Source organism: Lampetra planeri, chromosome 32 (genome assembly GCF_965212315.1).
Source record: "Lampetra planeri chromosome 32, kcLamPlan1.2.h2, whole genome shotgun sequence".
Lineage (NCBI taxonomy): Eukaryota > Metazoa > Chordata > Hyperoartia > Petromyzontiformes > Petromyzontidae > Lampetra > Lampetra planeri.
Genome location: NC_136138.1, coordinates 6,292,922 through 6,315,898, shown reverse-complemented (window position 1 = coordinate 6,315,898; position 22,977 = coordinate 6,292,922). Strand labels below are relative to the sequence as shown.

At 53.1% G+C, this 22,977-nt stretch overlaps 1 protein-coding gene across 1 annotated transcript in view; it reads left to right on the top strand.

Annotated features, from left to right (window-relative positions):
* Positions 1-1,201: 1,201 nt before the first annotated feature.
* LOC144729502 (plexin-A2-like) overlaps positions 1,202-22,977 on the top strand; it is a 101,255-nt gene continuing 79,479 nt past the window's right edge. The window contains exons 1-6 of the mRNA XM_078609838.1: positions 1,202-1,234; positions 4,890-5,099; positions 6,618-6,711; positions 7,178-7,437; positions 16,985-17,136; positions 22,758-22,878. Coding sequence (XP_078465964.1) covers positions 1,202-1,234; positions 4,890-5,099; positions 6,618-6,711; positions 7,178-7,437; positions 16,985-17,136; positions 22,758-22,878 — 870 coding nt within the window. The remainder of the gene's footprint in view (positions 1,235-4,889; positions 5,100-6,617; positions 6,712-7,177; positions 7,438-16,984; positions 17,137-22,757; positions 22,879-22,977) is intronic.

Sequence of the window (22,977 nt, the reverse complement as noted above, 5' to 3'; positions counted from 1 at the left end):
ACACGATTTATTCGAGGATACATCAAATCAGGCAGCTAAGGACAACACGACGATGACAATGGGCAGCAGCATTACCTCAAACCTCGATAACTGCTGGGCTCAAGCACCACATATTCACGAAAGCAAAACAAAAAATGAATCACAATCATCAATAATGCTACGTGGCCTTGGGACAAAATACCTACGTGTAATTGGTGACGTTTCAGGCCATGGCCCTTCTTCGTAGCTCATGAACAGCAATGCCACAGAGACGGAGTGGATCATTAATAACGAGGTGGAGACTGCACTTGTTTACACCGTGAGGCCTGATCGAGAATTACATTCGAAAACATTTTATGATCACCAGTTATTAGTTTTCAATTACTCTGTGCACGAATAGTTACACTGATAGTAGCAATTGAGTAAGAGACAAATCGTTCAATAATCACAAGAGTATTACTAAATAAACTCGTTTATGTTCAAAGTAAAATGAGAAAATGTTTCTCCTGCCACATTAAATTTGAGGGGGGGAGGATGGGAGATTTGTTCTCGTGAGAACTTGGCACGACCTACAGAACGAACTACTGTACTTTATCTTCTTGGTTCTTTCGGTAAAGTCACGTAGAAGGGAAGTAATAAAATAATAAAAACATAATAAAATGAAATAATTCTCACGACGTTTCGGCTACAACGCAAGCAGCCGTCTTGCGTTGTAGCCGAAACGTCGTGAGAATTATTTCATTTTATTATGTTTTATTTTTATTATTTTATTACTTCCCTTCTACGTGACTTTACCGAAAGAACCAAGAAGATGAATACCTGCAGTCACGAAAGCTTTACTGTACTTTAGTTAGCAGGTAAAGCCCACTGGGTTGACTCTTTTGTTTTCACAGGCGACATGTGTACACGTGACTATAGCTCATCATGGAAATGGCTGATATAACGATCATAACACGTGCAAATGTATAGTAGCAGACACATAATCTAACCGCACGTTGTTTCTTAATGTGTGGGCGAGGGAGGGGGTGGTGGGAGAGCGGGAGGAGAAAAATCCACGAGACCACCACGGGAAGTGAGAGAACACGCGGACTCCAATTATACAACAACAGGCATCGTCAGGGTCCCGGATGGAACCGACGACCTCCTGCGTACCAGACGAAGGATGTGTTAAAATGGCGCACCGAGCAATGCATTCATAAATAGCTAAAGGCGCATCCCTGCAATGTCTTCCGCCGCTGACGGTGGACGGGTCTACGTAAGAGAGACTCTCTAGAGCGTTTTTGGTCCTACTTGTCCACGTTGGCCTCACCTCTTGCAAGCTGTGCGGGTGACTCACACTTTTCCCAGCCACGCCTGACCTGCCCATCGGTGCAACAACTGTGGTGAACCCACGTGTATACTGATGGGTGGACAGAGGTGCGGGGGACTTCCAACAACGACACGAACAAAAACACTTGCACCGGCGATTCAAGTACTGCGGCGTGAGACGGAATCTCTGGGATTGCAAGTCCAGTCCGGCATCACGATCATGGACACATAGATCGTGGCTGCTATGTGTGTGTGTTGAACTTCTTTCGCGATCGTGGCTGCTATGTGTGTGTGTTGAACTTCTTTTGCGCTGTACGTAGCCAAGCGTGCTAATCGGTGGTGCGGGATTGATAATGATGAGTATCTTCACGATTGCAGCCGTTGTTGTCGGTCGGCCGCGATTTATCCACCGCTGGACGAAAGGTTTCGTCAAATCCGTCGTCGCAATCCCAGTGCGCTGGCCATGATGCCACGGCTGCATCAACTCAAACAGAATCAACCGTGCACATTTAGCCAATTCGTACGCAGTGGGGTGGAGAGGGTGGTGGGCGGGGGGGGGGGCAGAGGAAGCGACGAGGTGGGGGGGTGCACGGGTGGTGGTCGGCAAAAAAAAAAACCGCAACAAAAAATAAAAAACGTGAGCAATTAGTAGCAAAACAAGAAAAGTCACTTTAGCGGAGTAATTATGCAATTAAGCGCGCGTTTGCTGGGCGGATTTTTATTTGCGGTGGCATCTCTATTTGTTAAATTAATCTTTCCTGCTGCGCGGGTCTGTAAACTGTAAAAGGAGGCTTAATTGCCACTGAAATTAGTGTGCGGCGCGGCAGATTTTTCAGACTTCCTTCGCCGGTAGGGCTGAGATTTACATACGGCCGTTTACCCTCCGGTGGCTGACGCTGCTGCCAAAGCGCACTGTTTAATGTAAACAAATGAAACCCTGTAAAACATTTTTTTAAATAACTGCCAATATTATTGCCACCCCCTCCACCAACATCGCCGCCGCCGCCATGAAAATCCCCTAGTCCCGCAATGTCTCAATCAATACATCAGAAAGACCAGCAGCTGTGTGGGGTTGGGAGGGAGGAGGGTGGGAGGTGAAACAAAAACGGAAAATCGTCGCGATTTTTTTTTTGGGGGGGGGGGGATAGACAGCGTGTGCAAGCAATCGCAATATTTCGCCGTTCGGCAAAAAAAGTTAACTGGCCGAAAAGAAGAATTTAAAATCAATCGTACGGGTGACAAGGACCCTTAATCACCACACACATTGAGCCAGCTATCGCCGCGCCGCGACGTCGTGCTTTTAAATTGCCGTTGAGGCTCGCGGCTCCCAGGGGTTTCGTGGCTCCGAGGGAGACTCACGGCTCCAAGGGGGCTCTCTGTTCCGAGGGGGCTCGCGATGCGGAGGGGCCTTGTGGCTCCAAGAGGGCTTGCGGCTCCGAGGGGGAGCGCGGTCGGCTCGTGTGGGTGTGGGGGGGGGGGTCCACTCGCGAGTGAAGCCCACGGGAAAAATCCCGTCATCTCTCGTGCTCGCTTTTTCGCTCGAGCTTTTGTTCGAGAGGGAGAGAGGGAGGTGGGGCGAGGGAGAGAGTGTGGGAGAGAGAGAGAGAAAGCCAGAAAACATCGCCGTCTCCTGCTGCTCACTTCGTCTTCTTCTCGGAGTGAAATGCAAAGGTTCCGCTTGGCGGCGGTGCCTCTGCATACAAATTAATGATGAATAATAAATAAGCGAACGTCACCCAAAAGATAAATGTTGTCTGCGACCGCCGTGCGGAGGCTTTTAATTGCCAGGAGCAAAGAGAGAGAGGTTCAGATTTTCCTAATTTTATTATATTACAGACCGCGTGTTTACGTCTGCCTGCGACTTGGCTCGGTTATTGTCACTCGAAGCACACGCGCTGCGAACACGCGAACTCCGCACGCCTCCGCCACCCACCGACCACGCGGGCACAGACTCACACCCACCCCCTCCCTGCACGTACTCGCAATCATCGCCGCTCCACGCCTCACCATGGTCACCTCACCACCCACGTGGCCATACTCTCACCACCCCAGACCAAACCTCGCCACCAGTAGCGTAACGAGTTTGGGGCCAGGGGGTGTCTTGACACCCCCCTCCCCCCCCCTTGACAACCACCATGACGAGATATGTTTTCGGCTGCGGCGGTGTTAAAGAACAACAGCCTAAATTTCGATTTAAAGCTTTCGTGACTGCAGGGATTCATCTTCTTGGTTCTTTCGGTAAAGTCAGAGGCTGTCTTTCCGACAGACCCGTTCTTGACCCGAGGACGGCTGCTTGCGTTGTGGCCGAAACGTCGTGAGAATTTTACTTTATTATGTTTTATTTTTATTATTTTATTATTTCCCTTCTACGTGACTTTACCGAAAGAACCAAGAAGAACAACAGCCTATTTAAAACACGGTTGTTATTTTTTTTTAATGCTCGGTGGCTTAATGAGCACAAGATGAGCTGCGATATATAACAGCCCAGGTGCTACCGTGCGAGACAAATCAAATATTGGGGCCACAGCTGACCGATTGCCGCACCCCCGCTGAGCTGATAACGTCGTTACTATATCACTAAATATGTAGTTACTATATCACTGGTAATGTAGTTTCTACGCCACTGGTAATGTAGTTTCTACGCCACTGCTCACCTCTCCTCTCCATTCCTCACTCATTCCTCATTTTACCTGCTCACGTCTTGCGATGTACGATCCCTCACCACTCCTCAAGGCAATTCGCTCCACCTCACCGTGTCACATGGCAACTCTGCCTACCCAACAAGCTCCTCACCACCACTTACTAATCGCTTAAAGGCCTCACCACCATTCGTCACTGCACCTCACCGTGACCTCACCTCACTTCCTCACTGCAGCTCATTCCGACTCAACAACCCCTTTCGTCACCCGTAACTCACCATTCCTCACGACACCTCATCCCCCTCACCCACCACCCTACCACTCACCATCTCTCACTGCCCCTCAACACCCCTGCCCTCAGACCCTCACCGCTCCTCGCCCTCCTGACCGCGTCTCGCTGCACCTCACCCAACAACCCCCACGATTCACAATCCCTCACCTGGTCACCTCGCTGCCCCTCACAACTCCTCACCCCCCATCTCACCACTCCAACCCTCTCCCCTCCTCATCCAATATGACCATTGCTCTCCACGTCTCCTCGTCACCCACTACCATCTCAGCTCACCCCCCCTTACCACCTCTCATCATCCTGCATCTCACCACCCTGCACCTGACCTCTCAACTCCACGCTCCACTCTCTTCTCCTCACCCCACGATTAACAATCCCTCACCTGACCACCTCACTCTCCCTCACAATCCCTCACCTGACCTCCTCACTCTCCCTCACAATCCCTCACCTGACCACCTCACTCTCCCTCACAATCCCTCACCTGACCAGCTAACTCTCCCTCACAATCCCTCACCTGACCACCTCACTCTCCCTCACAATCCCTCACCCCCCCATGCACCTCAACACACCATCCCCACCCCACCTCACTACACCTCACTCCCTCTCCCCGCCCCTCACCAACTCCCAACACTCCTCCTCACCCCTCGCTTCCTCCCCCTCCCCCCCCTCCACAGCTGTGCCCCCAGCTGGTGGCAGCGCCGGGCGGCTCGGAGCTGCTGCTGCCCGCGGGCAGGGAGCGCCGAGTCGCCATCGGGGCCCGCAACCTCCCGCAGCCTCAGTCGGGGCAGCGCGCCTACTCGTGCGCCCTGCGCGTGCAGGGAGTCACGCTCAGGGTGCCCGCGCTGCGCTTCAACAGCTCCAGCGTGCAGTGCCAGGACGCCACGGTGAGCCGAGGCGCCCCACGCCTCACTCGACCGAGGCTCACTCACCCGAGGCTCACTCAGCCGAGAGACGCTTCACATGCATCCCGAGCCTCACTCACCCGTCACTCACCCTTATCGCTCACTCTTAGCCCTCATTGCATCTCACCATCAGACCTCGCCATCACCACTCACAGGACCTCACCATCACCACTCACCAGATCTCACCATCACCACTCACCAGACCTCACCATCACCACTCACCAGACCTCACCACTCACCAGACATCACCACTCACCAGACCTCACCAACACCACTCACCAGACCTCACCATCACCACTCACCAGACCTCACCATCACCACTCACCAGACCTCACCATCACCACTCACCAGACCTCACCACTCACCAGACCTCACCATCACCACTCACCAGACCTCACCATCACCACTCACCAGACCTCACCACTCACCAGACCTCACCATCACCACTCACCAGACCTCACCATCACCACTCACCAGACCTCACCATCACCATTCACCAGACCTCACCATCACCACTCACCAGACGTCACCATCACCACTCACCAGATCTCACCACTCACTATACCTCACCATCACCACTCACCAGACCTCACCATCACCACTCACAGTCCGTTTCCACCTCTCCGCCCCTCACCATCCTTGACTCCACCTCACCATCCTTCACCCCACCTCACCGTCTCTTGCCATTCCTCTCAAATGTGCTACCTATTAGCCTCTGTCGTGCCCATTAAATACTTTGGAAGACAAACGCAACGTTGGGAACTAACTGTAACAGAATCCGTGCGCGAGCATGGTTTTTCCTTCCATTGCTTTGCTTTTATTTCCACACCGATCGCTGGCGCTGGTGTGGCCAGGCGGGGCGGCATCGCGGCCAGCGGATTCGCGTTGCAGAGGTTCACGGTTCGAATCCAGCGGGCCGCCCTGATTAATACTGCGGTGTGGAATATTAACTGGCCTGATACCACGCCCTATCTGCTCCACTCACAGTGGACGTTAAAGATCCCTTGTTGGCCATAGTGCGCTCATGTCCAGCATCCACATTTGCCAAATTCGAAAACTACACCACAAATTGTCCCTACCGGAGAAACTAATGCCGCCTGGTCACTCTTGCAAACGAGACTCATCCTGGTCTCTTGAGTTCTCAGCCGGTGGCGAGATGCTAACTACCTCGCCTGGTATACATGAGGTAGTGAGTTCAATCCCGACCCTGACGTCTGCTGTATATTTTGAGTTTGCATGGTCTCCCCATGGCCGCGTGGACTTTTCTCCGGGTCCTCCGGTTTTTCTCTCCACATTTAGAAACACGCGTTTAGAGTTTTTGGCTGCGATACATTTCCACGTGCTAAGCCACTTTGGTGAACTATCATTTGTTGCCAGGTCGCTTCTGAAAAAGAGCTATATAGCTCAGTGGGCCTTACCTGGTAAAATAAAAACTAAAATACTTCAAACGTGAAGCTTGACACCGCGATCGCCTCCCCTCCGCTGCCACCCCCCGCGCAGTACAACTACGACGGCGACTTCAGCAACCTGACGGTGGAGTTCTCCATCACGTGGAACGGAGGCTTCACCATCGACAACCCGGCCAACATCACGAGTAAGCGGGGAGCGAGCGAGCGTGCGTGCGTGCCGTAGCGTGGTTTTGTCCTGTGATGGGAGTCGAACTCGGCTCGGGGCAGGGTCTGCGGTGCCTGCAGACCCCCCCAAAGTTCAAGTTTATTTGTTTAATGGGGCGGCACGGTGGAGCCAACGCTCAGGAAAGGCCACGATTTGACGTGGGATGCGCGACCACTGTTGAGGCTGACGAAGGTCTTGGACTGTGCTCGGCATGGTGATGCCCTCGATGATGATGATGGTGATATTGGTGATGATGATGGTGACAATGATGGTAATGATAGTGACAATGATGATGATGATTATGTAGATGATAATAATGATGACGATGATGATGATGACAATGATGATGATGACTATGTAGATGACGATAGTGATGACGATGATGATGATGGCGACGATGATGGTGACGATGATGACGGCGATGGTGTGACGATCGACACTCGCAGTCTCGCTCTACAAGTGCTGGGCATCGCGCGACACGTGCGGTCGTTGCCTGAGCGCCGACAAGCGGTTCGAGTGTGGCTGGTGCGGCGGTGGCCGCGCTGCTGGAGCTGCCGCTGGCGGTGCGGCTTCTGGGAACAGCGGTGGCGGGCGGTGCACCCTGAAGCAGGACTGCCCAAACGACCGCTGGCTTCAGCGGGGAGAGGAGGAGGATGAGGAGGAGGGAGCAGCTCCGACTCGCTGTCCCAACCCGCGCATCTCCCAGGTGCGCTCAGTCGGCGATGTCGCCCGCTCTGATTATTTCCTCGTTGTGCTCTTTTTATTTGTATGATTTTTCATATTTTTTTCGTATTTTTTTCACTCGTAATAACAAACAATGCATGTACAGCCAGTTGCATTCAATCCTCTTGCTGGTCGACCGTGGGTTGACATTTTGACCACGATTCAGCTCGCCGGTCAGCGCCGGTTGCCGAATACGTGGGCCCACTACCGGCTTATCTCTCGCTCCTCGCCACTGATATTAGCCGTGATCAAGAGATGAAGGCGGGGCGCCAGGTTGGTGGCACAGCGCGCCGCTCGCCACGCCCACAGCAGCGCGTGTATTCGCTCATACAAATACAAAGATGCCCGTATAGGTTGAATAGACTTTTGAGGCAAGTGCTGTAAGCGGTACACAGGCGGGTGGGTGGCCAACACCACGCCCGACCGCCTTTGTCTCCCCAGTGGCGATGTTTTACACACCACACTAGGTACTCATTTTAGGCTGACTCGACCTAGGGTGGAGGCCCAAGACCGGTTCAGATAATCGTCACAGGTGTTGGCCGTGAGCAGGAATCAAACTCGTAGCGTAGCGCGCTAAACCGCCATGCTACCGCTCTCCACACACACGCGGGTTGGGGCAATGCACACACACACACAGTGATTCGATAAATCTCGTAGGGCCAGATGAAGACACATTCAGGGCTTCTCAGATCATTGCCCAACTCAGGTCGCAGGACTCATGCGCAACAGACCGCCGCAGACTGCCGCTCGGCCGCTCTTGCCACCCTCAGTGAAACTTCACGGCCGTTGTGTTTTTTTTCTTTCGTTTTCCGTCGCCCGTTCGTGAAATCCTCTGCCGCAGCTTTAATCTAACACATCTCTGTCTAGTCTGTAAATATACGCCAATAGGCGAGCGGGCAAGGGGGCGAGCAAGCAATCAGGCGCGCGCGTATTAGTGAGCGGCGGATTCCTGCCGCTGGGATTAGTGTAAGTTGTTGCGGTGAGCCCCACGGTTTCCGTCTAAAGTCAGCTTACCGACTATGAGCCGCGCCGATAAGTAGCTTGCGAAACGCACTCCATTGCCTTCCTTTCTGAGCCGCAATACCCCACGTTGAGACCCCAGAAAAGCCGGGCCCCCTACTGGTGGATTTCCCAGCCCAGCTCCACGTGGGGCTCTTGGGTACGGGGTCGACGGGGGGCGGGGGCTGGAATGGGGGGTGAGGGAGGGGGGCGACTCAGACCCTCTCGTGAATTCTAAGTTAAAAAACATTGGTGGAATGTTTTATCTAGTTGAACATTCTACCGTTACTCGTTCTGTCTCGAGTTGAACATTTGATGAAAGTTTGTTTGACGTTGACTGTCATGCCCCTCTCCCCAGAGTGTTTGTATACTCCCCTTTTCAACAACAAATATAAGCACAACTTTGTTATTTGTCTTCACATGTAAATAATTAATATTGTGTTCGTCTATCGACCCATTGGCTCTCTCAAAATTATATTTCGCATCTCATATTCGGGTGGTTGGCTACATACGGTACAAAAGAAGTTCAACATACATGCATACATCATCCAGCAGAATGTTTTTAACCACACAAACTCTGGACAAGTTTTGACCATTCTGGGTCTCATCAGCAAAGTCAGGCTTGTTAAAGCAAATATGAGCAGGTATCGCTGGTAAGGGCACTCCATTTAGAATATGGAACCCCGTTTAACTCGAGAAGCAGCGCCATACACAAACCCATTATGCGTTGCCGTGGGGCATCATGGGTTAAGGAACAATATATATTTCATTTCAATATTCTTATATTATATTCTCTTTACCCTTGAAACACGCTCACACAACCATATGTGGTGGTGGCTACATGCACCTTTGATCAAGCGCTTGCCAAGCGAAGATTGGTGGCTCACGCAGAGATTTTGAGAATTGCGAAATTCCCAAACCGGCTGCGGAGCGAGGAGGTGGCCCCGGAAAGAGGCAGCAAGTACAGCAAGTAGGTTGGTGATATCTCGCCTGTGCAGTGGCCCTTTGAGTGCTATCTGCTGGCCGTGCCTGGTGGGTTATCACCGGGTTCTGCGGTTGGTTCCCACTCACTTGTTTCAAATTGTAACCGGCTAAAAATCCCAATGTAGCAGGACCCTGCTTGGGGAGGAAGCGAATAAATAAACATGAAATACCAGACTCGGTGAGTCCTTTTTTACTGCGTCAGCAATATATCTATATATCATTGTGTAATTTTTTTTTGTATATACAAATAATGTTTTTAAAGTAAATTAATTGAAGTCTCACTTAAGGCGGCATTTTCAATTCGCTCACGCGGGGCGTTTGCCTGATGCTCTGGTTCCCTCACATTTGCCCAAGTACGGCGGTCTCTGTCTTATTGTGTCACATTTTAATAAGAAGCCGAGCGCAAATGCCACACTCGCTTAATAGCCTCATACATCACCGCGGGGTGTAATTGAATCAAGTGATGTCCTAAATTCCTTTCTATTTTTTATCAATTAAATATTTATTATTGAATCCCATTTGGTGGTGCGGGGGGGGGGGGCGATAAGGGAGACGCGGGGGGGGGGGGGGGGTCGCAGTGGGGGTGTTTTAACCCCCCCCCCCCCCCGTTAAGCTTGGCGTGTAGTTTCTGCGTAGGATTAGTTATTTCTGGAAGTGTGTGCTGGAGGGGAGGAGTTGGGAGGGGGGAGTGGTGGTTTGTCGAGTGGTAAATGGCACCGCAATAATTACCACCAACGCTTTCCTAACGCTTCGGGGTGGGGGGGGTGGGGGGCAAAGAAAAAAGCGATACAAAAGCCACGACGATCATTCTGAACCGATCCGATAACGACTGAAGAACAATTATCACCGGCAGTTAATTCTTGTCTTCTGACCCTTCCCCCCGCCCGCCACCCCCGGCCACTTACCTCTCGTTATTGTCCGCCTCTCTCGTTAGAGGCCTCCTCCGCTTGCCCGTTGGCAATTATTTACAGCGAGGGCCCCTCTGTTCCGTTAAACGCCTTCGATGGGGCTTTTGCAGGGGGACTCGTTTAGCCCTGCGGTTAGTGCCTCGCCTCTAACCCGCCTCGGACGACGGGGTGCTGGCGATAGGAACTAAAGCTAGAAACTCTTTCTTATTTGACCAGGTAAGGCCCAGCTCTTTTTTATTTCAGAAGAGACCAGGCTCTCAGAAACGATAGCCCAACGAGAAGTGGCTCATCATCGTGTGGAAATTCAGAGCAGCCAAAACACTCTGAACGCACGTGGAGGGAAAACCTGGGGGGGACACGGAGAAAAATCCACGAGGACCACGGGCAGAGAGAGAGAGAGAGACACGCAAACACCAAATATCGGGATTGAACCCACGTGACCTCCTGTATACCAAGCGAGGGAGTTAACATCTCGTCGGACCGCGCGCAAACGCGCCGACGCTACGGGCTCGCTTAAGCATTGCCAGATGCGTCATTTTCCCCGCGCGAAGTGTTGCTCATTGCGTTATTCACGTCGACTTGCGCCGACTCCCCCGATGCCGCTCCATTTGCGCATAAGCGGCGAAAACGTGCAAAATTACGCGGTTAAATGGGAGGGAAAATGGGCTCTGTCACATCTCGTCGGGGGGGGGGGGGGGGCGGGGGGTTGCGTGGGTGGCGAGGGGAGGGAGAATGTTAGAGGGCTCTTCTCTAGTGGATGCCCAAGGACTTCTAATGCCGCGTCAGTCATGGGCGGCAGAGGCGGGGGGGGGGGTGTTTGACCATACCTCACCACGTTGATTAGTGCGGGTTAGTGACGTGGTGGTGGGGGGGGGCAGGACTGCGTTAAGATTGTCACGTGCCCACTGATGTTAGCCGCATTCTCTTTCATTCATTCGTAAAAGGTAAAGGTGCAGCCCTGCAATCGTTTGTTCACGGCCCTCCCGGTAGAAGAAGAAATTGCTCCACTGGGGGAAATACTAAACAGCCCTGATCTCGAGAGGCTTTGGCCTACTCTTCCACACTGGCGAGAAAAGAGGTCGCACTACCGACGCTTTACACCATCACACGCGACGTGCCGATCATAGAAAAGCTGCGGTGCAGTAATGTTGTGTCCAGTTGCTGGGTGGAGAGAGGCGGCGGTGGAGACGGTGGTGGTGGTGGCGGTGGTGGCGGTGGTGGGTGATGGAGGAGAGGGACTTAAGAAACTCGCACCGTTGTTTCGACTGCCGCACCGGGAGATCGAATCGAGTCAGCGACCTCTGAATTTCCAAGTGTCGTACGCTGATTTATATAAAACCCTCTACAGCACTGTGGCAGCGATCCCCACCACAACGATACTGATCTTCATCGTAAAAAGGCGGCACATTTTTATTTTAAATTGGAAATACGAACGGCGACGTCACGTGTAAATCTTGCCAAGTTTGACAATCGCCCCACGATTTACCAACTTGCAAACGGAAATTAACTTCCGATACCATCGAGGGGCTGATGGGGGGTAGGGGTTAAAGTAGACCTCCTGATTTAACGAGACGCAGCATCTCAGAAATAATTACAGGAGCGATCAACACATTGTTGTTGCTTTGGGAGTCGGTGCCGCTAATATTGTTTATGGCGGCACTTTCTGCCCCACATGATTCGTTTCAGCTAATTTTATTTCCATCCAAGCAATGAAAATCCGGGCCGACTGGTAAACACGCGAGAAAGCGCCCCCCACCCCACCCACCCCCATCTCGTCCAGATCTGGGACACATCTACGGAGATGGAGTGATGAAATCGGTCCTCGCATTTTGGAACCCTGATAAGGGTGACTTTGGGGGAAGCCTTCATCCGGCAGTGCATAGATCGAGGCTGATGATGCTGATGACGACGACGATGACAGGCCCAACATAAATGAACTTTGCTAAATGAGCCGGAGGAAACGCCTGAAGCGCTTACGGCAGAAGGAAGGGCGTCTGCAGCTCTTCGCGACAAATTCGGGATGGCCTTCACACACACCCCTGCCGCGTAGTTACCCGCTTAGGGACTCGCGCAGGGTACCCGCGCGGGCGTTTGGCGTGCACGGGCGAGGCTTGACGACGCGACGCGGAGAGTGGAACCAAAAGTGGAGAGTGGCGCCAAGGGAGAGAAAGACAGAGAGAGAGAATCTCGCCCGCCCGCCCGCCCGCCCGCGCGAGCGAATGAAGACCCGCGCCCTCGACGCAAACGGCGAGCGCGCGCTGCCGTTTGCGTCGAGGGCGCGGGTCTTCATTCGCCCGCCCGCGCGAGCGAATGAAGACCCGCGCCCTCGACGCAAACGGCGAGCGCGCGCTGCCGTACGGGCGGCGTCGAGCGAGCGGCTTAGTCGCCGTAAATAATCATCGGCGTTAGTAAAAAACTCATTGGACATTAACGACTTAATAATTGCCTTTCCCGTAATTGTAAGCGTGCTTTATTAACGAGGAAATGCTCGCGGAGTTAAGTGAGATTAAACTCCCGAGCGCCGAGCCGCGCGTTCATCTTCCGTCGCTTGAACGGCGGTGCCACGACGGAGCGCGTGGTGTGCACGGGGCCCACATGGGTACCGACCGAGGTTTCCACTTGTCCTGGTTTTCCCAGGATCGTCCTCTTTGTCGAGGAGGTTGCCGCTGTCCTGGGGAATCCGTGAGTCTTCTTGGGACATTATCAGAATCCGAATATTTCCTTTATACTGGAGGAATACGATCAGTTTTCAAGCTCTTTTTCACAGATGTTCAGTTATTGCCAGATGTAAAATATTAAGAATAACAGTAATATATTCATTGGCTGTGTCGGGTGGTGGAGGGTTACGACACATTTATACTTACGAGATCTAACCCAAACACCTTAATTATGAATGATATTGGTCGCGAAAGCCTACGTGTTAAACGAACAGTAATATACGCAGTTCGAGACCAAGTATTTAAATGTAGCGGCACCCTTCCACCGCCCGGCTCCCGCCCCTGGCCGACCCCCTTTGTCTTCCCAATGCGATTCCTCAATACTTCTCGGTCCGCCAGCTTCCCTTCTCCACCCACACCCCCCCAAACTACGACCGGACCTACCCCAAGCCCTCCGTAACACCGCCGCCTGCTCTACTGTCACTACACCTACAGCTCCACCTTTAATAGTAACCCCATTCTTCATTTCGAACCATCATCAACCTTTGTACAATTGTATAATTGCCTCTAAAGCGCTATAATGAATCTCGATAAGATAGCTCCGTCCTCCTGTATTCCCATCCTAAGTCCCGGATTTTCTTTGTGCCCTCCGAATTGGCAACCATACCCGTGCAAGAAATTAAATGAGGGCTGCCATATCCATTTGCCCCCCACCACCCCCCCCCCCCCTTTGTAAGCCAGTTCCTGAGCCCTCTCCATCATCGTGGGCGCCCCGGTGCAGTTGCACTGTCTGCACACTTGGCCAGCTATGCCACGGTTTCTGAATAATAATAATAACAATAATTATGGTTGGTCGGTGGTGGGGGTGCAGTTAAATGGTAGAACCAGGGGTAGAGGGAAAAGGCCAAGTTTGAATGTGCTGGATGTGCCAGCCCTTTCAGTGCCCAAAGCAGAAATTATTTTTCGGGTGTGCGTCACGTAACTTACCGACCAAGCTTCCGCGACTGAATTATATCACAGTCGTGTGAGATAATTGAGCTAATACACGAATTGCAATTAAGATTGTTTGAATTGTCATTAAACTTGAGAGTTTTTTTGTCTTTTATTATAAAGATTTTAATTTCAGATGATATTTAGCGAATCAGGAGATCGCATGGGCTACTTGGGGCCCTGTGCTTTTGCTTCGTTTGCTTTTGGCCATTGCCAACCGCCGCCTGAATTTCTTCGTTATTGCCAACGGGATTTTTGGAGCAATTGCTAAGTAAATTTTTACCGTACGGTACGACCACGCGGCGAAGTTGTGATGAACTAGCCGAAGTTGGCCATTGCTCAAAGACGTGTCAGCATGGAATAGACACATTGTTCATTTATCAACGATAGTGTAATTTGGGAGAATTTTTTTTTAATTGGGAAAAAAGGAGGTGGCTGGCTTTGACAAAAACCCACCAAAAAATGCAGACAGCCAGCAAAACACATTTGTCTTAATTTATCATAATTAAATCACTTGCCAGCGTCGTGTTAATTTATTTTGCGCAGCAGCGCTGAGTTTGGCTCCTTCGTTCATGCGCCGCCCTGATGAATCGAACGGAGAGGGAGCGCCTGGCCTCCAGTGATCATTTCGTTTGCGGAATTAGTGACGGAGAACAGCCGTCGGAAGGTGATTACATTGATTTTGTTATTTGGTTTTTAGCCAAACGACTGAAACTGCGAGCGGAGGAAAACATCGTCAGGGCGTGACGATGGCGACCACGCTACTTGCACAGCCACCAAAGACCACAGTCGGAATGAAGTCACAGACTGGAGATGAAGCTTAGTAAAGAATCGATTTTTTTTCACGTAACCGATGGCAGTGCATCGAGGAAGATCACACATGGCAACCGGCTACATGGGCATACACAGAGATTTGCCGAGGTCACTGATCGGCCGATATCAAATTATTTGAAAAGAGAAAAAAAATCGCAACTGAACACCACATACGTCAATAACACCGTGCGGCCTTCAAAAGCAAAACAACTAAAATGTTGACGTTTCAGGCAATGGTCCTTCTTCAAAGCACACAGAGAGGCCAGAGAGAGATGGAGGCGAGAGAAGCGGAGGGACATTGCCTAGCAAATCGACTTTTATAACTATTTATTTTTTAAGGGCACACAGTTGTCATTGACAAACGTGTTGAGTTGTTGGCTGTGTTTGTGCGCCACTGCCAATACGGCAACAGCGGCATCACCACCACCACCAGCAGGTAGTTTGGCAATATTGGATGGAGAGGGGTGGAACTACGCACCCGCTCGCAGCAACATTTAACGACTGAGAGCGTGCGGATATTCGTTGAACCGCGTTGGTCGGCAAAAATGCGAGAATATCGGCGTGAAATCCACACAGGGAATCAGAACCTTTCTTTACACCGGAGGAATACGATGAGCTATAAAGCTCTTTTTTCACAGATGTCCAGAGAGAGAGGTGGGGGGGGCGGGGGGTGAGACACTCGGCTGGTCAACGAGACGGAGTGAAGTGAAGGACGCGGATGAAACGATCTGCACGTTGTCATTGTTGTCCATCGAACGTGGCATGCGCCACGCTATCTCCCTCCTCCAGAGCCAGCTACCTCGCCCTTCTCTCCCCCTCTCCCCACCGCTGGCCCCCACACTGGCACCCCCCCCCCTCGACTGATTCTGCCTCACCCCCAGCTAGAGTTACTTCATGACGGTGCAAAATGTAAACGCGCCGGCGCCGTTCGGAAGTGTGCAGAACATTTTATTCATCCGCCGTGACCTTTACAGCTACATGGATATAATCGCCGATGCAAATATTCCCCCTTCAGTGTGAATACAGCACGTGTATTTTGCTTTTTTTCATACATAAATCGCGGTGCTGCCGCAGTGCGGGTTTTAATGGTTATCGCGCTGAACTTGCAACCCAGATGCCGCCGGTTCCATCTACCAACGGTGTTGAGTTTCTTAAATCTCCCCCCTCCACACTGCCCCTGTCCAAGCCAGCGGTGTGGATGGGCCACAGGCAGTCGACTGGCGGGCAGCTCGCGCGCGGTGGGGTCAAGTGTGGGTAGCGCCCACCTCGAGCCGAGGGGTTTCAGGTCAACGTGGACAAGTCGCTCAAGATAACCTCTAGACGGGCTCTCTACATCTCTCTCTCAGTATAGGGGGGGGGGGGGGGGTCCTTGAGCAGCGGTCCCGCGAGCAGGCAATTGCAGGGCTGCACCTTTAGCGTCCGCAACACTTATTTATTTATTTCCCCACAATGGCCGGGCCGCGCACGCGAGGGCTTATCCCTGGCCCCGCGCCCCAATCCGCAGTCGCAAAATCAATTTTCATTACAGCCACTCTGGCTGCTCGCTCACTCGCTCGCTCACTCACCTTCGTCCACGCTTTCACTGGCTAACACCCACACGCACCCCCCGCCTTGCCCCTCGCTGTGTTTCACCCCCCCCCCCCCACACTGCATCACGGGACACACCTCACTCCTCTCCGACAGCAGCACGGCACATCATCGCGTCTCACCTCCCCTCACCGCTCCTCACCGCCCCCCTAAACCGCCGCTCCTTGCCACACGTCGCACCTCCGATGAGCACGGTTGGCTACGTACGGTGCGAAAGAAGTTCCGCGTGCGTGCATCACCGCACATCGCCGCATCCCCCCCCACTCCTGCCCACCGCTCTGCGCCTGGGCTCGTGCGCGTGCGGGCGGAGTGCAGCGCTGAGCTCGCCGCGCTACGAACCCGGCGACCCGAATGTGATTCCCCACTCACGACCAACGCCTGCGTTGATGATAATTATCTATCCGATACCGTTTACGGGCCTCCCCTAAGTCGGCTCAGCCTCAGATGGGCACCTGGTGCGGCGTGTAAACATCGCCGCCCGGTGTGGTGCTGGCCAACCCACCCACCCCCTCGCACGCCGTGCCGCTCGCGGAACAGCTCTTGCCCCAAGGCGGTTAAGGCCACGCGGGGAATCTTTGCCTTTGTTTTGCAGTTCTACCCAAGCTCGGGCCCCAGGGAGGGCGGCACGCGTCTCACCATCCGCGGAGAGAACCTGGGCCTGGCGTTCGGGGAGGTCAGCGCTGGCGTGACGGTGGCCGGGACGCCGTGCCACGCGCTGCCGGAGGGATACGTCCCGTCCGAGCAGTACGGCACCCCCCACTACAGCCCAACACCCCCACCCCCCCAACCCCCTCCCTCCTTAATCGGAGCCCTACCCCCCCTCCTCGCCCCCCCCTCCTGTTCTCCCCTCCTTAGCCGGAGCCTTCCAACACCCCTCCCCTCCTCGCCCCCCCCCTCCCTTCTCGCCCCCCCCTCCTTAATCGGAGCCCTCCCACACGCCCCCCTCCTCCTCCTTGCCCCCCCCTCCTCGCCCCCCCCCCTCCTCGCCCCCTCCTTAATCGGAGCCCTTCCCTCCTCCTCCTCGCCCCCCCCCCTCCACTGCTAAAAATACCCTCCCCAAATCTCGAGCAATTTAGCCACCTTCTATGCTGGCTCCAATCTCCCCACTATGACAGAGGTAATGCTACCCCCCCTTCCCGCCCACACAATCTTAGCAGTGTGGCCCCCACTGCTGCTGCCCCCCCCCCCCAATCGGAGCAGTATAAACCCTTCCACAGTCGTTGCCGCACTCCCCCCCCTCTACCCCGCCCCTCAAATGTGACCCCCTCCCCACCCCTTCCGCACACCCCCCCCCCCAACACTGCCGCCCGCTTTGATACAATCCCCTTGTACCTCAAACATTTCAGCAGCATGATCCTCGATGCTGAACTTGAACCCCCACCACCCCCACCACCATCCCCACCACCCCCACATCTCCCACAAGGAAGATATCATAGAGTCTCAAAGCAATTAATGAATCAATACAAAAACAATCAAATCACCATCGCAATACAGCGTGCTGGACTAGCAGTCCAGAGGTCACCGGTTCGATTCCACGTCCTGTCGCGACAGTTGGAATGACGGCGCGAGTTTTTTAAATACACTCCTCCACCCCACAACCTCTTCCCCCCTCTCTTCAATCCAGCAGCAGCAGCAGCAGCAGCACGGTTCGTCGACCGGCAGCTCGCGCCACTCCCCGCTACGCGTTCTGTTGTTGTGGATGAGTAGACCAAATTACCCCCTACAGGGGCGCTGTCTCGACACTAGTGAGGATGACATTGCAGGGCTGCACCTTTGTCATCTACCCTTTTTAAATCCTTTATATTTAGTTCACTTGCTTGCTTGCTTGCGCGCTTACGAACATGCAAATCTTTCGGTCGTTTTTTAACCCACTTTCTGTGATCCAATCGAGCTGACATTTTGCACACAGACTCGTTGTGCGTCACAATTTATTTTCGTGAAATTATTTTTCCAAAATGTTACACTTTTTAGGAAAAAATAAATTATATTTAATTACCAATTGCTTAATGGTGGCAGGCAATCATCTGACCCATAGGTGGCAGCCATCTCAAGCCAGAGGACGAGAGGACTCTAGCCGCCACGCATATAAAGGATTTATAGTGAAAAACTTTGTTTTTACGGGTGCATTTTTTACGACTCTCGGCCCACCGATACGTTGCACAATACAGCCACCGGCATCGCCGCTATCGTGCTCACTTTGTCCGCGAACTTCACTCATTGATTCCGTCACCCATACTGTAAATCTTTTGTATTACTGACATGTCATTACTACTAAAGTACATGTAAACGTTACTCAATTGGGATTACGTATGGCTATCGCACCCTACTGGTAAAATGTGGCAGGAGCCTCCTGAAAAAGATTCACGAAACTCGATGAGGCTTTCCTTGGCAGACTAGAGTAATGACTAATGTTGATGGCGAGGTTTATCATATCGACTGATCCGTCTCATCCACACTGAGTTCATCCACCACACTGCAGGTCACAACAGCCACTCTTGCACTCACCTGATGATTCGCCCACTGACTCACCCACCCAACTACTCACTCACTGACTCACCCACTCAACTACTCACTCACTGACTCACCCAATCGTGCACTCGCCTGCTAACTCACCCACTCAATTACTCACTCACTGACTCACCCACTCAGTTACTCACTCACACGCTCACTCACTGACTCACCCACTCAACTACTCAATCACTGACTCACTCACTCAACTACTCACTCACTGACTCACTCATTCACTGACTCACCCACTCGTGCACTCACCTGCTGACTCACCCACTGACTCACCCAATCAACTACTGACTCACTCACTCAACTAGACACTCACTGACTCACCCACTCAACTACTCACTCACTGACTCATCCACTCAACTGCTCACTCGCACGCTCACTCACCTACTCACTCATCCACCCACCCACTCAGTCACGCATGCACCCACTCACTCACCCACTCACCACCCTGGAAGTTACCTCACTTCTCTCTCTGCTTCCTCCCTCGCACTGCTCCACTTTGGAATTCCCTCCTCCCATCGTCTATTTTAAATTACAATAACCTTGCTAAATTAAATTAAATAAACCCCACCGTATTCGCTCATCTATTTCAACTTTGATAGTGCAGATTTTTGCTGGCCACTTGGCAATTTGGACCTGCACTCAGCAACTGTGATATAAATTCATAATACAAATGAATAAATAAACTTCATGAAGTTTGACACGGAAACTATGCTTGCGGTATTACCAGTCACCGGTTGTCCATTAAACTACCGTAATGTGTTGGCTTGTTTTGTTAATTTATGTTTTAGTGTGGTGAATGCCACTTTCTTTTCGCGAATTCGGCAATGTTTTTTAATTGAGTAATTTGTTTCGGACAGAGCGCTGCCGAGTCGTGATAATTCATCACCGTGCTCGGCTGTTTCCCATAAAAAAACAACAACGGTTACTCCTTCATTAATCCTTCGTTCTTTCATTTTTTTTGTCATCGCCGATGTTTATTAATGGGTGCGTTCGCTCTCATTTTCGAACGTCATTTTTCTCTTTTGTTTATTCGACACCTTTAAACAATAACAAATTACGCCCACCCGCCGGTCTTTTCCCTTCATTTGCACCGCGAGTTTCTTCTCTACCGCCCCGTGATGGGAGCACGATAAAGGCGCAGCCCTGCAATTGCTCGCTCACGCCCCCTGCTGATGGAAGGGCTTCCACTATAGCGAGCCCTACCAGCTGTTCGCTTGGTGTACCACTCCACGTTGCTCGAACGCACGGGAAGACGTGGATGTGCCGTGTTCCCGCACTTCACCCCAGGACACACGCGGCCTGCCGATCGACTCAGTACCGAGGCGACGTTCTTCGACAAAACCTACCTCTTTCAAGCCCTTGCGGAAGATCGTGAGAAATTCACATCGCTCGCTCGATCGCTCGCAACCGGCTATGTCTCATCAGTGTCATATTCATTAGCCATGACCTATCCACTTGTGGATGGAGGCCTCGCTCCTGAAGCTGCACTATCATTGGTGGGGATTGTGGAGTGGGGGGAGAGGGGTAGAGAGGGGTAGACACACGACTAGACCTCACGCCGGGTTGGTCGCCATGATCGGCGACGAGTACCCACAACTTACCCCACTGGACGCGACCTGCTGATTAGAGACTAATTTAGAGTATTTGGCCGCTGTCAATTTCCACGTGATAAGCCACTGCATTTGTGGCCAAGGTGGCTTCCGAAAACATTCCTGCGGAGGGAGCTGGTAGGAACGTTGGGTTGCTCGGTCAATAGCCAGGGTCAACGGCGGCGTGGTGTATTCCGCAAATATGCCCGACTGTGAGGGCGGGCACAAGCCGGCGTGAGTAGGTTAAGCGTTGAGTTTTATAAGAGCACCACGGGGTGACCAGCCCCTCCCCACCCAGCAGCAACCCTCCCACCCCACACCCAGCCCCACCCCTCCCACCCAGCCCAGCCCCTCCCCACCCAGCCCATCCCCACCCTCCCCTCCCCACCCAGACCCACCCAGTCCCTCCCCACCCAGCCCCTCCGCACCCAGCCCCACCCCTCCCATTTTTGGATGCACGACGGACGGACGGACACAATAATCCCCTATGGGCTGGTGTAACCAGTGGGTTCCTACCAGTATAAAGAGATATATAGCTCCGTGGGTCTTACCCGGTGGAATAAAAATGAGCTTCGCAGTTTTAGCTGCGGGGCAGCCTTTTTGTACGCAGCTGCTGGGCGGACAGAGGCCATCAATGGTGGTGGTGATGGAGGAAAAGGGGAATTGAAGAGACTTGACCCATTCGTTGCTTCCACTGCCGCACCAGGAGATGACCTCTAACAGGCGAACACCTCTGGGTTGCAGGTCCAATGCTCTGCTCACGGTCACGCCACGTTGGCATCTTCCCCCACCCCTCCCGCTCCCAGGGCCCTATTTCCCTTCTTTAATGCATTTTTTTGTGCAAGAGAAATAACGTTCATTAATTACATTAATTGTACGCCTCACTTGACACTGAGACCATTAATTTGTAGCTGTGTACGTGTCACTTGACACCCAGGATAACCTTGCAAATGAGATGTTTCCGTCTCAAGGGGGGGGGGGGGGCGAGGTTTATTTTTTCTCTCCCAGGTACAATATTTGAGTGAACAATAAATAAATACACAAGCAAACAAACAAATGCGGACAGCACATCGGTGAAGGGAGCGCAGAGAGACGCACGCCGCGCATTGCCCCTAGGGGTAGAGAATGACGGACGCGTGGATTGGCAAACTGAACGCAAATCATCGACATTGCATTGGGCAATGACGAATGATGGTGTGGATGGGTGCGGGGGTGCTCGGCTAGAAGAGACATTGACTGACGGACGAGGCTTAGTGATGGAGCGTCAGCCAAAGGAGTGAACGCGTCCGACTTGCATGCGTACATTTGGCCGCTGCCTGCCAATGCCGTAGCCAGCATCCCCACGTGTGTACGTTTAACAGAAGAAGAAAAAACAGCTGCCGTCATCGTAATAATGGGCAATCATGGTCTGTCCACTGCTGGACGGCTGGATGTTGGTACACGTATCGGGTTACGTTCCGTATGGTCGGAGCGAATTGGTAAAAGTCACGGGGGGGGGGGGGGGGTGGCACAGGGAGGGGGTGGGGGGAGTGGGGGGAGTGGGGGGAGTGGGGAGGGGGTCGCGTCGCTCATGACCGTGCGGATGTCGCCGCTGTGACGGCGAGCTCATCGCAACATCGCCCTCCCTCCCTCCCTCGCTTTCGCCCACGCCACCAGGTCCACAACCACGGCGGAGGGGCGCCCTCGACGGAATATTATAATTAATTTAATACGTTACTCAAATTGAATCCATTGAAGCATTAAAAAAATATATAATAATTAATGATCTCGTCAGCAATGTCACTGGCTGCTTGACATATAATTAGGCCAACCTTTCCCTCCCTCCCTGCCCCCCCTCCCCTCCCCATTATTCCGCATTGTGAGTGGAGCCGTGTACTCGACGTGGGGATTATATCGTGATTCATGGAACTGTGAATCCGCCTGAGCAAATCCGGCGGGCCCGGAGTGATGGCTCTATCGGGCGGCACACAAAGGCGGCGGCGGCGGCGTCCTCGCCACCGGCACGGCCGCTGCTCGCGGTGTGACGTCGCAGCACCGCGCGTCATCCCCAGCCCCCCCTCCCCCTCCTCCACGCTCCAGCCCCCCACCTTAAGCGTTAGCGCGCCGTCGAGTGAGACAGACGAAGAGACAGAAGCACCGCTCGTGTCCCCGCCGCGACATCTCAATAACGGTGCGCGCGGCGCGCGTGGACGCGCGGAACGCTCTGACGTCCCCCCCACTCCCTGTCACCCCCCCCCCCCACCGCCTCTTCCTCAGGATCGTCTGCGAAATCGAGGGGGCGACCCAGGGGACCCCCGAGAGAGGCCCCGTGCGCGTGTGCGTGGGGGACTGCACCCCCGAGTACACGGCGGTGTCGAGGCACGACTACGCCATCTTGGTAATAGTCGTCGCTTGTTGGTGGCGGCGCCCGGCAAACGCGTGACGTTGGGCCAACGTTCGCACGTGGGTGGAACCGCTGGGACCGACGTTGTCCCGA